The sequence below is a fragment of the Cydia splendana genome, chromosome 4, assembly GCF_910591565.1.
Source record: "Cydia splendana chromosome 4, ilCydSple1.2, whole genome shotgun sequence".
Taxonomy (NCBI): Eukaryota; Metazoa; Arthropoda; class Insecta; order Lepidoptera; family Tortricidae; genus Cydia; species Cydia splendana.
Window position 1 is genome coordinate 462,343 of NC_085963.1, and position 16,418 is coordinate 478,760.

Genomic DNA, 16,418 nt, shown 5'->3' on the forward strand with positions numbered 1-16,418 from the left:
TTAAGTGAAAAGTCACAAAATTCGCTTGCGATGCTAATTCCAAAGATAAATTAAACGAACGAACCGCACATTACGAAAATGCATACGTTTTATCCCGATTCCAAGTCTATGCAAAATGGCGGCTGTTTCCTTGGCCCGGGTTTTATATTTTTAATTAAGGTGCGACGCGGACGCGGACGTTCGTTAGCCGCGTCCGTTGCGATTGTTAAGTTTATACGAGGTTCTATCTTCGAAATAGATTATTTAAAGTCCGCAAAAAGTGAGCCGAGACCCGATATAATTCGAGGTGAAAACAGATCTATTTACTGCTCAAAACAGGCGTGTACACTGTACATACTGTTTTCATGTTTCAAGTTTGTATATACTTAAGTATGTAGGTACTTAGGTCTGTTTTTAGCCATATCGGTTTATTTATCGGTCTCTTTATTTCGAAGTCAAATTTTAAAGAGCCATTTCTCATTGCATCCACTCTTTATATATTACATAACCAACTTCCATGTTATCATCCAGTGATTCAATTATGCTGCACGTCTGTTACAGTTGTTTAATTACTTAGAACATAAGATAGAACTCTAAAGTAGATGAACCAGCAACTTTACCACTAGTGACTGTAATCGAATCCACGCCAGATAAATTGGCCAGAAAAGAAAGGTGTTCCGTGGAAGGAACATTGGCTTTCGATCAGATTAGAAAATAAAGTAGAGGGGTATTCGAACTTTCAAAATATTCTCTTGGTTTGAGATTGATTTTACAGTTATCGAAGTACATCTCCCTGCGGAATGCACATCGAGTGTTATTAATGCTACCTACACTGGGCATTTTGATCCCTGAGCCATATATTGCAAAATGAATAAAAGCGAAAAAAGTTGGCTATTTTATAAGTGCCTTTTTACTGATCAAATATTGATGTTTTTTATGGGCTATCAAAAAATCCTTTCGCGCTTTCGAGCTGGGTCTCAAAAGTTGCTCATTAGTAGGCCTATATATTTACATCTCAAGATTTGGCTAAAGGTTGTAAAAGATCTCGTATATCAGTCAGGTTTTTGTAGTTTGAATGTGGCTCCAGGTTAGAAAATAAAATGTAGCTATGAAATGGGTCCGTGTTTGGAGCGAGCGTGTATCGGACGGCGAGCTAGTTTATGAGTGACGTTCGATTACCGATGTGACGATATTTGTGGAAGGTTAGGGGACCGATTCAGATGTCACAATTTGTTACGATTTTGAACTTATTTTGATACGACCTCAATCAATTAATTAGTCAACTCAAGTTAATAGTTCTTTCAACCCTTATAACAAAAATAATTTATTTATACAAAAGGTTAATGATATATAAAAAATCATACAAAAATAACTTAAATATATCTAAATATTAAAATATTTTAATCTAAAAGACCTCCGCGAGTTGTACCGGGTGCAAAGGTGCCCTTATAACACAGCTAAATATAATACCTATATCACAATAATTGCTTCAAGAACACAGGTTGTGAGTAGACGTGTGTTATGTCATTATGTCAAGTAGGGCAATAAGACTCCGGAGACATCTGTCACGAACAAGGGAGCGCGAGGGGTGTTATTAACACGAGAACATGAAATATAAGACAACAAAAGGACGAATGTACCACGTCATCGTATGTCAAAATTTCGTTTATGTATTTGGAAATCGGAGCTTACATAAATGACACGTATACAACTGAAAAAAGTGAAAATTCGACAGGTTTTCGTGATTATTTTCTATCACGCCTAAACTAAACTTTGAGGGCTTTGGTTATTGTCTGCCCTCGCAAATTAGTATTCATGTGTTTTGTTTCGTGCCATAAGATGGAAAAATTGAGTACTTATATGTATAAAGTGTCGTCGATAGCAAATACAAGGTTCATAACTTTATTAAGTGAAGAAAACAGAATTATTTACAAAGAAACGCCGAACCTCGGCGCCAACAATCACTCCTCATCCTCAAGCATTTCCAATAACACGCCGGACAATACCGCACCCGCAGCTGCTACACTCAAAAGATCCCATTATTTTCAAATTCTTTGTGAATTATGTCACAAGGACTGAATGCGAATGTAATTTGTGCAGTCAAAGCTTGCTTAAGATACGAGGTAAAGGCGACGAGCAAGATTAAATGTACGAGTTTGCAAAGCATTCTGCTGCGACATGAATTAATCTTACTAATGTACATAATCCATCTGTTAAGACTGACATTTTTCTCGAATGTCAGCGTTGTTGAGCAAATGTGCGAGTACTTGCCTGACTTTAAAAGGAAGAAGGCTCTTGATACGTGGGGCTCTTTTAGTAGGTACATAGTATTTACCGGAAAACCATAATCAATGAAACTTCGTTATGAAATATTTGGGACTTGGGACTTGAACCTACGACCATCGGATCGTTAGCCCGGTGCTCTTCCAACTGAGCTACCAAGACCTTACCCAATACTGCGAATATCAGCGAATGCGAGTGGTCGTGGGTTGAAGTCCCACCCAAGACAGTGAATTTGTCCACTTTTAACGTGAAATACTTTTAGCAAAGTTGAAAGACATCCTGCTTCAATACTTTTTAGAGCAACTTTTCTTGTTACCTACTTCAATTTAAGTGCTACGGATAGGTTCAATTCAACACAATTTATTTTAGCTCACGAACATGGACGAAGGGCCAGCAAACTCATAAACCACGACCTTATCGTTTTGATACAGCAAATGTATTCGTATTGCAAGAATTTATCAAAGTGGCCTCTTGTGCTGACCGAAACATACTTCGATTCACCCGGAAAGGTTGCCGCCAAACCAAGGAAGATAAAAGCAAAGGCAAATTGTGTTAGAAAAGGTTTTTTTATCGAACATTTGTCTTTGAATGTGTTTAATCGTTTCATTGTTGAAGCTTTCATTCTGCACACGTGACAGTTTCTCATGAGATTAGAAAATAAGGGAAACGTGTGGACAACCGTGGGGTTAGCAGCCTGTGATACTTCGAAAGAAGGTATGTACTTCATATTATTTATTTTGGTACGAACAATTGTTTTGACCATATTTCTATACGTTTCAGAAACGTGGACCATATGAAAAGTTGAAAATCAAATGCTCCATAGATGTCGTGCTGGACAGGAATGCTTCTTAGAGTATCATGGACAGAATTCCGAACTAACGAGTCTATACTCCAGGAACTTTGCATCAAGTAGCGTCTGTGCATATAGTTGGCAATTTTAACAAAGCTTTGCGTCCTATGTTTTAAAAGTAAAATCAGTTCATCCCAAAAAATTGTTCACGTATTTTCGGGCAACCTCAACCAAACAAATAAACATAACAAAAGTGACATCTGCATCAAATTTGATATTGCAATTAATTGAGCATAAATGGTACCCCGTTTAAAGTTACGTATACCAAAATGCTAACTTTGCTCTCATCAAGCTGATGAGAGTTCTATAAACAGTTGGAAATAGCCCGGAGCTGATTTGTGGGTAAGTTAATTATGATCGTTAATTACGCTAGATTGAAGCAGGTTAATTTTTAATCAGTTTTAAAACTCTATCCGTGTAGTTGAACAATTTATCTTCATTTAAGATTTTAACTGAGGCGGAGATGAGAGGTAACGAGCGAGAATCAGCCAACAGCGTTGGTTGTAATCCAGCGGAGCGGAGCAGAGATGGGGATTCTTCTTCTTCTTGTTAGGGGCTATATAAGGCTCCACAGCCTATGTATCACTGCTACCATCCCTGATCTATTGTGATCGCCACCTACTACAACTCTCGATCCAAACCTGCAACTTCAAACATCTGCAGGATCTTTTTGATCTCGAGGGACTTTATGAGCCTGCCCAGGATTAAGTCACGAGTGCGCATTATGCAAGGGCACTGTGAGGATGTGCAAGGGCATCTACTCTGCCTCCATACAGAGTCTGCACCCCCTCTGATGGGGATTAACACCAATGATATTTGTTGACTTCCGTACGTTTGCTCACATCTCTGCTCGTGTCCGCTTTAGTGGAAAGGAAGTACTGGGATCCCATGAATATTGTAGAAATATATTTTACGGTCTGAGACCACAGAGTTTATATTCCTTTATGGTCACTGTGAAAAAATACCTGGGCTAAGGTCGTCCTGTAAATGAAAAACTTTCAAGCGACCAACTCCCAAGAGTATCTCGTAATTAAATACATAGTAAGGCCCGTCAAGCTACATTACTTAGTCAAAGACCCGCCTTATTTAATATGGACGAGTAACTAAATGACCAAGTTCCGGGGGCATTCGGTTTCAATTTAAAAAGTTTGGTCCGAGCCAACTTGTGCTTAACTACCCCTGATGGATATTACGGGAACAATTCAAGTGGGTACCTACAGTCTGTAATCAATAGTATTAAGAAAAGTATACTTAGGAGCAATATTTTTTTTTATACTTAACGAACTCCCAGCCTAGTTGGTAGTGACCGTGCCTATGAAGCAGGAGGTCCCGGGTTCGAATTCTTGTAAAAGCATTTATTTTTGGAACACTAAGTGAAAACGCGGCTTACGTAATTCCATTGTGTGTTACTGGTTTTTGTCCCAAATCAATAAATAATCGCTTACATAAGTTAAAACAGAATATTTACAGAGTGAGCGAAATTCAACGCAGTAACGACATTAGATATTTAAATAGGCACCTTAAGATCCCATTGTACACTCAAGTCATGTAAATGAAGCGGCAGTAAGTGAAAAGGCTAAGCTCTGAAAGGATCCATTCATCGTTATTCTATGAAAGAAATATTAATGGTCGCAGGTTGCGATAATCTCTTTTCGATGTCCCTATTTACGGAGCCATTTATGGGGATCCAATATTCGGAAATGAGGAAATAACAATACGTTATCCTGTATTTATTTTTATTGAATTACATTGCTTTTAGCTGTTTATGGTGCATTAGGTAACTTTGAAAGAGGGGTTTTAGAAACGCTAATATATCTACTAAAGGAAAATCATTTATTTACATACAATATACAGTGGTACTACCTATTAAACAAAATGAATAACTAGCTTAAATCTAAAATAGGCCCCTGAGGCATTGTACCAAGGATGCTGGCGGCATTTCCTCGCTGTATCGCAATGCTGATACGTTGTGCGAGGTAGCCGCCAGCCCTTCGGTCACCAGTTACGTCAACCAGACGCTTCGCGATTTCTGCGAACAACTTATGCGCGCTGGGACCCCATGGACCTAGAGTTTCAACTAGTAAAGTCCGAAGTCTACTCTGTGAGTAAGTCTAGTCTGTGATATGTTAATAAATTGTTATATATTCTCCAAAAATGCTATCAAATACATTATAATAATAAAAAGATACGACTCCAGCGTGCTTCAGGCCTTAGAACGGCAATGTTGGTCGGTAATATCAGGATTTTATTACGATGTTATTCGTACGACGCATGGATAAAAATTACCATAATGCTTGAATCTCGTGGTCATAACGCGTACGTATTACTCTCACTGATTTCCATGCGGACGGGTATTGTAGGATACAACTTCAGCGACGTATAAAATTAATCATAAATTATAACAGCCGGAAGTAGTTCATTGCAGGACAAAAGCCTTTCAACAACGACTGTGCGTCGCCTCTTTCTAAACACTCCAAACAAGGTGATTTGACCAAACAAGAACGCAGGAAATAGAATATGATTTGATGAGGGCAGAGCAAAATCGGTCATTGAAGGAATCCTTGAGGTAAATTCTAATTTACGAATTTGTTATAGTTTTGATATTGTACGACTGTATGATACGAATTTGATAAGGCTAGTAGTGCACCTCACGCGCACCAATAAGCGCGAGCGATATGCTGATGTTCGTATCAAAACAAAATCAAAACCTTAATATGTCGAATCAGAATCGAGCTCCTTAAAAAATTGTTTCGTCGTCGAAAAACCGAAAAAAAACCTTACCGACAAATTACAAAATTATTTGCACATATTTATAATACTGGCGTGTAAAACCATTCACAAAATCGTGTCCCTTTGGTCATAAAGTTATGACCTTGACTGTACTAAAACTTATCAATTATTTACCGCTGACTGTACAAAGGATTTCCCATGTGGCTTCCTCAAGGCGGGCGAAGGTCGGGCTATTTACAATGTTTACCTAGCGACTCACTACAGCCAACCAGTATGGTTGAAACTCTGCTTATTGTTGGTTGTCTTGGATTTTGAGGTCACGTTATATTGGGTAGGTATGAGGTTGTAGGGAGTGAATGTTTTGTGTTATTTAGATAGCAGGTGCGCGGTACGAACTTTTATCGCACCTATGGAAGATAAGAATAACTGTAAGTAAAATTTTGTAGCATGTGTTTATTTTACCGTTAAACAAACGTTTGAAGTAGGTATTTGTATAAAGATAAAAATATTCATAAATCATAGATTTTCATATAACAAATCATAGATTTTTTTATAATCAAATCATAGATTTTTTTATAATCAAAAATATAACTTAATCTTTGGACTTATTTAGAACCAGACTTTTATCCATGTTACTTATTACTAGGTATGCCGCACAAATTTGCGACAATAATAATATAGAAGGGAAAAAACGTCAGTACAAATAAATAGATGCTTGTACATATTTAGAGCCAGACCAAGCTAAAACTGCAGGGCACTTCCAATGACAAAGTATTTTTTTAATATGCAAATATGACATCTACGATGACATTCCTCACATTGTTGTTTGTTACGGGTGTACATGTAAATAGGTTTTGATATTTTTATACTATTGTCTATGTCTAGTCTTAAGTTCTTTTTTAATTCCATATTTAAATTCTAATGTAATTTTGACTGTTTATATTGTTGTTTGTCAGTTCGCAAAATATATCCATAGCATCTAGTCGACTGCCTGGTTTATTGATTATCTTCCACTCTATTAGCTATCGAAATTCCCTCTTCTTTATTTGGTCCTTCTCCCTCACTCATGATCTTGCGATCTACTAAAACCAAGCAGTCGGCTAAAAGTGCTAAAATGACGCGCTCGGAAACGGGTACCCCTGCCACGGGTAGGCTCGGCCAGTCCAAAAAGTTGGACCACGGTGCGGCCGACGCCACCGTACCACCCGCGGCTTCCGACCCGCAAATCCCCGGGACGTCTCGCGAGTGCCTCACAACCGGCACCAGCGCCGAACAAGTTAATGTTCCCCTCAGTTGCAGGTCTCGCGCTTCGGGCTCTACGCGATCATCGGCCACGATCAAGGCACGACGATTGACCGCGGAGGCCCACTTGGCCCGCAAAAGCATAGAAAGGGAACAAGAGCTCTTTCAACGCGAACGGAAACTCCTTGAGCAGGTTAAACAGGTAGAACAGCTTGAACTTGAAGCGAAAATAGCCGCCTTAGAAGCCGAGGAGCGATCCAATCACACGGTTAGTAATGCATATTCTCGTACAGCATCTTGGGTTCGTGACGTAAATCAGGAACGGCAACCCGTAGACACACGGGCCGAAGTGGGTGTAACTATTCCGCCCCATATAGCGGTAGTTACCACCATGACTGCCGATCCCACTATTAATTTACGTCCAGAACCTACTGTAGAGTGTAATGTAGTAAATAACCGTGTTAATTCACCTTTATTGCGTGAAAACGTCAAACGTCAAAACGGCCACGATAATGCAGTGATTGATTTTAATAATGATCATGTAAATCAAGAGTGCCGCCGGCGCCGTCAAGATCAAACCGAGCCTATAACCGGCTCTGCCACGCTTTTACAAGCTATTGCCGATACGGCTGCCGCAGCTAAAGCGCTCGCCGCACGAGACGTCCCAAGAAAAGCTAAAATTGAGCTTCCAACTTTCTATGGCAACTCGTCACAATGGCTTCAATTTAAATACTTGTTTGATAGTACTAAAACTTCTTATTCCCCCGCAGAAAATACGGCGCGTCTACATAACGCACTCCGCGGGCCCGCCCGGGAGGCCGTCGCCTCTTTACTCAATACCGCGGCAGCTTCCGAAGACATAATGGCAGCACTCGAACGTACATTTGCTTGTCCCGAAATGATTATCTTCGGCGAAGTTCAGATTTTGAAAACGCTGCCTCGGCTCGGGCCTGACCTAAAGGAGATAGGTATTTTCGCTAATAAGGTACGCAATTCTTTGTCTACTATAAAATTACTCGGCCTACGAGAATATTTACAATCGCCGGAGCTGTTTCATAATATTCTAGGACAATTTAACCCTTTAATGAAAATGAGATGGTCTGATTATGCGTCAGATTTGTCAGAAACGTCAAACCATCTCAAGTCAAAGTTAGAACTTTTATCTGATTTTCTAACGCGCGAACACGAACGCTATATTAAATTCGCTTTATCACCAGAAGTAGGGCTTTCTACGTCTATACCGCAACAATCACGAGTACATTTTCCAATGAATAAACCATTTAAACGTGAAAATATACATGCCGTTACTCATGACAAAAATAAAACAACTGGTAAGATAGAGTGTGTTTATTGTAAAAAATCCCACAATATTAAAAACTGTACTAAATTTACGTCGTTATCTGTTGACGATAGGTGGCGTTGGTTGCGTGAACACAAAGTTTGTTATAGATGTCTAAAAGACAACTCACACCTATGGAAATTATGCAAAAGCAACCCTTGCGGGGTCGATGGTTGTACTTTTCGACACAACCCTCTTTTACACGGTAGGCAGAATACGTTTACATCACCGCCTACACCCGATACACGGATTAATAACATCATTTGCGTTCCTGCGGCTGAAAGTGATACCCAGCTAACCCAGCATACGTCGAGTTCCTCGCCAGCAGGTAATAAGGTGTCAGACAACAATGTGACTGTGTCTAATATAGGTATATCGTGTAACCAACATAAAACGTCTAATGAAACATGTTCAAATATTACAATGTTGAAGGTTTTACCAGTGACACTTTCAGGGCCAAATGGCAGCTATGAAACCTTCGCGTTTCTCGATGATGGCAGTACTGCGACTATGATCGATTGTAAAGTGGCTGCTCGCATAGGTTTAATAGGACCTGAAGAGTTCATAACTGTCAATGGTATCATGGGTTTACAAAAAACTACAAAGGTAAGATACGTTGACTTTTACATAAGAGGTAAATATGAATCTGATATCCATTTGGTAAATCGTGCTAAGGCTGTACAATCGTTAGGCTTGAACGAACAAACTCTATCTACAGAGACTATTGAATCTTATGCTCACTTAAAAGACCTAGCCGAATACTTGACATATGCTGACGCTACACCAACCGTACTTATTGGTGCTGAGCATTGGCATCTGTCAATATGTCGCGAGGTTTGTGAAGGCAGACGTAACGAGCCCGCCGCTTGTCGCACTTTGCTTGGGTGGACTTTGTATGGACCAACGAGTAGCAAAACCAAGCCAGTCGAGTTCGTCAACCGTTGTCAGTTAGACCGCACTGAACCTTCTGAAAATGAACGCCTGGAGTCACTGATAAAGGAGCAATACAAACTCGACTCGCTCGGTATCTCTAAGCGCGAGACTCTATTTAGCAAGCTAGACTCCCGTGCCGTCGAGATTCTTGACGCTACCACCACACGCTTACCGACCGGTAGATATGAAGTAGGTCTTCCGTGGTGTGACAACATACGGTGTGTTCCCGATAGCTACCCACAAGCTTTAACAAGATTTCTAAGCCTCGAAAGGCGAATGATTCGTGAGCCCGCCTTCGCTGACGCGTATAAAAAGTTTATTGATAACATGATTGCTAAAAATTATGCTGAGGAGTGCAATTCCGGCACTTATTACAATCATCTTATCACTAAAAGCGTCAACACCAGCATTGATCTCAAACGCGATACCTATTTAGGCGATTATCCAAATAAAATTCACACCTTATCTGATATGATAATTTACAACCTAGTACAGTCAGTCCGAATAAAGCAGAAACAAATTTTGACATTAAGCTGTCAAGTGTGAACAATAATAAAAATAAATTAATAACCGATTCTGAACCTAACCAAAGTGACATTAACGCAAGAATAAGGTGGTATTTGCCTCATTTTGGCGTGTACCATCCACAAAAACGTAAACTTCGTGTTGTCCACGACGCAGCCGCGACTAATCAGGGTGTTTCATTAAATTCGTTGCTGCTTCAAGGACCTGATCTTTTAGAAAATTTATTAGGTATTTTATTTCGGTTCAGAGAGGGCGCTGTTGCCATAACAGCTGATATTAAGGAAATGTTTCCTCAAATAAAAATCCGTGAACAAGATCGTGACGCACTACGATTTTTATGGCGCGACGTTCAGTCAAGGAAAACAACGCCTCTAAAAGAATATCGGATGACAGCTGTCATTTTTGGAGCATCGTCCAGTCCTTTTACTGCGTTGTACATTAAACATAAAAACGCTATGTCACACCAAGATTCGTATCCAGCGGCATCCAACTCAAGTATCCATAGTTCATACATGGACGATTTCCTGGATAGCCTGGACGATGTTGACGAAGCTGCACAGATGGCATCCGATGTTGTAACTATTCATCGTAACGCATGTTTCGAAATGTGTGGCTGGATTTCTAACGATCAAGGAGCATTGCGTCTTGTACCGATTGAACTGCGCGCCGCCCAGCCTAGTGAGATGTCACTTGGCAGTGAGTCAAGTAGCGTCAGAGCCTTAGGTGTATCATGGGATCCCGTATCGGATACTATCGGATTTAGGACTGGTTTAGAAGGTCTCATACTACAGGGCAGTTTTAATAAACGCAAAGTGTTGTCCCACCTCATGAAAGTATACGACCCACTAGGTTTGTTGGGCCCAATAGTGGTCAAAGGGCGTATACTACTTCAGGAGGCATGGAGATCCAATATTGACTGGGACACACCCTTTCCACCATCACAGATTTTAAAGTGGAACGAGTGGTTTAAGGAATTGTGTGACGTATCTACAATTAGGATTCCACGATGGTACGCCAAGCTCAATGGTGAACCTCTACACAGGGAGTTACACATTTTCGCGGACGCAAGCGAGCTTGCCTTTGCCACCGTCGCTTATTGGCGCTTATTGTATGCAGATGGTACAGTCAAGCTCGCACTCATCACCAGTAAGACGAGAGTCTCACCTTTGAAGCCCACTTCAATTCCTCGTCTAGAATTGCAGGGCGCTTTGATAGCTTCTCGCCTTGCTGTCACTATTAAAGAGTTTCATAAAAAGAAACCTTTACGAACTTTCCTATGGACAGATTCAAAAACTGTCCTCGGTTGGCTTAGAAGTGATGCGCGAACGTTCAAGCCCTTTGTGGCCCATCGCGTAGGTGAAATTACAGAAAATACCTGCGTGCAAGATTGGAAATGGGTCCCAACTGATTTGAACGTTGCGGACGATGCCACTAGGATTAAGCCGCTTCATCTTACTCCTAAACACCGATGGTTTGCAGGTCCCTCGTTCCTTCTCGATCCACCGGAGAATTGGCCTGTTGAACCAGCTGGTCAGCCTATAGTCCAGGAAGAGCGGAAGCAGACTTCTGGACTTGTGGTTGGTCATCTGGAAATCACCGCGGATTTCAGTCGTTTTAGTGACTGGCTACGATTACTTCGTGCTACTGCTCGCGTTTTGCAAGCTGCGTCTAAATTTCGCTCGGCTTTAGATCGCGTAGGTTGCGTTGCTCCTAGCACCGATGTTAGGCTTCGTCAACGTACGAATACACCTACGTCCACCACTCTAATCCCCCTGACAGCGGAACTTATGGAAGTCGCAGAAAGGCACGTACTGAAGAAAGTACAGTCTGAATCATTTAGTGACGAAATCCCAATAATAGAACGTGGAGAATTGATACCAAAGAGTAGTCGCCTGGCGAAGCTTTCTCCCAGAATGGGGCCAGACAACTTGTTGCACCTAGCTGGCAGAATCGTTGCTGTACGAGACGTCGGTTCCGAGATCAAGTTTCCAATCATTCTAGATGGACGACACCCAGTAGTGCGCTTATTGGTCAATTTCTACCATCGCAAGGCTGGACATGCAAACAATGAAATGGTGGTCAATGAGGTTCGACAAAAATATTGGCTTCTTCATCTGCGCAGTACTGTTCGAAGCGTCACCAGCAAATGTTTGTTCTGTCGCATCAAAAGAGCAAAGCCAATGAACCCGATGACCGGTAACCTTCCTCCTCAGCGGCTTGCCCATCACCGTCGCCCATTCACGTACACTGGCTTGGATTATTTCGGCCCGATAAATTCTAAGATCGGTCGAAGACAAGAGAAACGTTATGTGGCCCTGTACACCTGCATGACATCCAGAGCCGTTCACCTGGAGCTTGTACATTCCCTTTCTGCTGACTCCGCAATAATGAGCCTGCGACGGTTTATTGCTAGGAGAGGCGCTCCCAATACTGTATATTCTGACAACGGTACATGTTTTGTTGGTGCAGACCGAATTTTACGAGAATTTCATCAGTACGAGGTCTACGATTTTGCTGCCAATAGAGGAATAAAATGGAGCTTCATTCCTGCCGCTGCTCCTTTTTTCGGCGGATGCTGGGAGAGACTGATTCGCACCGTCAAAGTTGCGCTGAATGCCACATTACGTGAAAGAGAACCTAATCCCGAAGTCCTAGTAACTCTCCTTCTAGAAGCGGAGGCAATAGTAAACTCTCGACCTCTGACCCATGTCCCTGTTGGCCCTGAAGACCAGGAAACCCTAACGCCCTTCCACTTTTTAATTGGCTCATCCTCTAACCAGGTTCTGCCCGCAACCCTTGACGACAGAGACCTCTTAAGACGTGCTGACTGGAGGAAGGCGTTGAGACTGGCCGACCACTTTTGGAACCGATGGGTAAAAGAAATTCTGCCAACCATGCAACCTCGCCAGATAGCGGAGAACAGAGAGCACGACTTGACTATTGGCGACTTAGTCATCGTTGTAGACCAGAACCTACCCCGAGGAACCTGGCCACGCGGCCGCGTCGTTGCTACATTCCCTGGCAGAGACGGAGTGGTCAGGGTGGTGGACGTAGCCACATCAGGTGGAATTCTTCGTCGACCTTCTAAAAAATTGGTCAGATTAGAGGCATAAAGTCTCAGTTTATATCTAGTCTGGCTAGTTTTGTGTGCTTTCGCACACAAGGGGGTGGGATGTTACGGGTGTACATGTAAATAGGTTTTGATATTTTTATACTATTGTCTATGTCTAGTCTTAAGTTCTTTTTTAATTCCATATTTAAATTCTAATGTAATTTTGACTGTTTATATTGTTGTTTGTCAGTTCGCAAAATATATCCATAGCATCTAGTCGACTGCCTGGTTTATTGATTATCTTCCACTCTATTAGCTATCGAAATTCCCTCTTCTTTAGTTGTTTGTAAGTCTTCCAATATTAGACGAACTCTAGGTAGGTTACAAATTAAATCCTTAAAGAATAGCAGATGAACAAACTGAAAAAATATAAAACTTGAGTAATATCCGGCGAGCTCGCGCTGTACGAAAACAACGAACAACTGTACGAAAGAATATTTCGGAGAGCGGCATGAAGCGAGATGAAGCCCGTCTTGTAAAAGTTCAGTTCCGGAGCTGTTTCTGCTCTTGCTAACTAACTAAATTCATATTTCAATCTGTTAACACTTTTGTAGATTATTTTACAGACTTGAATTAAGTTATGCGTCATGCTATGCAAGGAGGCTAAACCAACTGCGTGTTGGTCACACAATTCTATTTGTTTTTTTTTTTCGAAGTCCAGTGCTATTGGGAGTCTTTCTAGGTGTATATTATACTTTACGTGAGATAAATTTAAAACTAAATTTACTCAATTTCACCTAGTTGATACAAAAAGCACTACTCCGTCACATTTTTTGGGAACAAAAAACAAGACAAGGACAAGAATTTTGACCCGTTTTTCTGTTTCTTCCATTGAAGTACACTTTTACGAAAGCAAATATTGTCAGCTTTTCGTTGTTCATTTTGATTTACTACACCTGTCACCGATTCACTGCACTTGAACGCGGCACAATTTATCAAGCGGTTTATTTGTTGCTTCTAGTTTGGAATACGAGATGTATAAAATTTATTTATTTATCATCATGTATCGTGGGTTTTCCTCAGAGAATAAATGTGAGTGCACGCGCAGTAAAGAATTATGGAGCACTATTATTAAGGAAATAAAAATTTGGGTCCTATTTTAACTCATCAGTTCCTTGGTAGATATAATTTTGAAACAGACATAAAATTAAGACGGAACGAGCGATATAATCGAAAAGAGACATGTACTCAGTAGTTTGTGGTGACGCGTCTGTAATAAAGATCCTTTACCTTGAAGAACACAAACAATCATTCACTAAAAGACGCACAACAAAGACATTTCCCCATCTTCCTCATCAAGCAAAAACAACATTAACCGAAGAGATTACCAGTAAACATAATTCCGAGCAGCCTTGTAAACTGTGACCACAGACTCCACAGCCAGACGAAGTAAAAAACCGAAACTCCATCCCAACAAAGACCTTTGAGACACAAGGATATTAGTTTAATCTGGGCGCCCATCTCTACGGCGAAACGGTTTTGTCCGAATATTGTTACAAGGCGGTATGGTCCGAGGTGTATTTACAATAGGTGACGTATCTACAGTTTATGTGATGGTCGATTCAAATCTATTAGTAATAAGGCGTGGGCGCTGATTGATTAAGGCGCACAAGCACACTTCACGCACACTACCTCACTTTACTGGGACAGGTCAGTGACCCATCCTGTATTTTTTAAGATGCAAATGAGAGTATTTTGAGTTTCGTGTTAACCACTAGCCTCCTTTGAGGAAGAGAAACTCTAAAAAAGTTCCATTGAAAGAAGGAAGAGAAACAATATATTTTATCTTACTCTCCTTGTCTGTTCATGTCACATGTGACGTATTTAAATGTAAATAAACTAAAATCGAATTCATTAGATACGCGTACTAAATAAACCGAATAAATACAGAAGTCGTCAGATGAAAAACGTTATTTAGGTACTACTCTATTCAATAGGGCTTTCGATAAGGCGCAAAATCAATTCAAAGACAATTTCATTGAAATCATATGTGTATTCCGATGATGTTATTTAGTACGGAAATACTTAAGATATATGGACATTCCTCTGGTCCTTGAACTACGTCCAAAAGAGAGGTATGGGCACTGTGAATTACATCTCGCTTTGTGTGGTAGGACACAGCACAGCGGATGTCATTCCAGATCTAGAGCAGAGCTCAAACTTACAGAAATCTGCAGCCAAATAACACTAGATCCTACTCATAGTATTGTTCCTGCCGGTGAGTATGGTTGCCAGTTATCAACGAGGGTGCGGAGGGTTAGGCACGGCAACGCGCATGTACCTAACACCTCTGGAGTTGCAGGCGTCCATAGGCTACGGAGACTGCTTACCATCAGACGGGCCGTATGCTTGTTTGTCATCGACGAGGTATAAAAAATAAAATTAAATATGCACAGAATATAATTGAACTAGAAACTTTGTTTTATTTTATAGTAAATTTGGATAACAATCGATACATAGACAATCACAGTAAACCAGTCCGCAACGGTATTTGGCCTGTAAGCCTCGTAGGCAAGTATATCCCGGCCTCACGAGCCGCAAAAACTCACTAGGACTGAGGCTAGACCATAGTCGTTTATTTATTCTTGATTTCATGAAGGTTTGCAGAACAGCACGTAACCGCATTATATATCTGGGCGGACCTCACAGCAACAAGATAGGTGTACCCAAAGAATATAATACTCACTAGGAGAAGAACGGTAACTCCATACAAAAAAATGTCCCCAACCGTTTATACGTTTATACTAGTGGCGCCGTCTTTGTGTACCAATGGAACTAAAGTTGACAACCGGTTTAGCCTGGCGGGTATTGGTAGGTAGTAATTCTGTTGATAAACATATTTGTTATCTTCATATCACGAAATATATGCAAGATGCAAATATTACCCCTTGTTTGTGGTATTATCAATTGATTTAAATAAAAGGCATGTTTATGTTTATAACATTATATATATTATTTATTAAAAAATGTTTTACATATAAAAATATACACTGAAAACTGGCAACTGGCAACTTAATAAAAAAATAGAAATTAATAAAGCGCATTCACAAAGTTTTCAGTACCTTTTATACAAATAACATTAGGCATGCCTACCTATTACACTTTACACACAGATACACTACACTTTACATACGGCATTTTACACAGATTTCCAACTTGTATTCATACATTTCTTCACGGTTAATTAATACGCTTTCCAGATGCGTTATGACTCGGTTCCTTCTGAACCCACTAAAGTTGTAAATTTGACTCTGGCTGCTTCAACAGCCGTTGCTCCGCATTTAGCACATTTTCTATGTGCATTGCTGTAATCCATGTAGGTACAGACTTACAGTCTTAAGTGGTACGTAGCGGTACACGTTGTATGTATTATTTAAAGAGTTAATAAATAAAATTTTCGTTATGAACTTTAACCACAGCAGTTG

General features: G+C 40.6%; 3 protein-coding genes and 1 long non-coding RNA gene across 10 annotated transcripts in view; 3 read left to right on the forward strand and 1 right to left on the reverse strand.

Moving 5' to 3' along the window:
• LOC134789644 (uncharacterized) overlaps positions 1-16,418 on the forward strand; it is a 369,764-nt gene that overhangs the window by 98,958 nt on the left and 254,388 nt on the right. The window lies entirely within an intron of this gene.
• Positions 1-16,418, reverse strand: part of LOC134789635 (solute carrier family 12 member 6) — a 509,818-nt gene that overhangs the window by 68,968 nt on the left and 424,432 nt on the right. The gene's annotated exons all lie outside the window — the stretch shown is intronic.
• Positions 6,691-7,974, forward strand: LOC134789456 (uncharacterized). Its single transcript, XM_063760039.1, has 2 exons — positions 6,691-7,352; positions 7,855-7,974. Exons 1-2 carry the CDS (start codon positions 6,909-6,911, stop codon positions 7,945-7,947), a joined length of 537 nt encoding a protein of 178 aa, XP_063616109.1. The 5' UTR covers positions 6,691-6,908; the 3' UTR covers positions 7,948-7,974.
• On the forward strand, positions 8,647-9,902 carry LOC134789568 (uncharacterized). The gene is made up of 2 exons (XM_063760137.1): positions 8,647-8,706; positions 8,749-9,902. Exon 2 carries the CDS (start codon positions 8,847-8,849, stop codon positions 9,900-9,902), a length of 1,056 nt encoding a protein of 351 aa, XP_063616207.1. The 5' UTR covers positions 8,647-8,706; positions 8,749-8,846.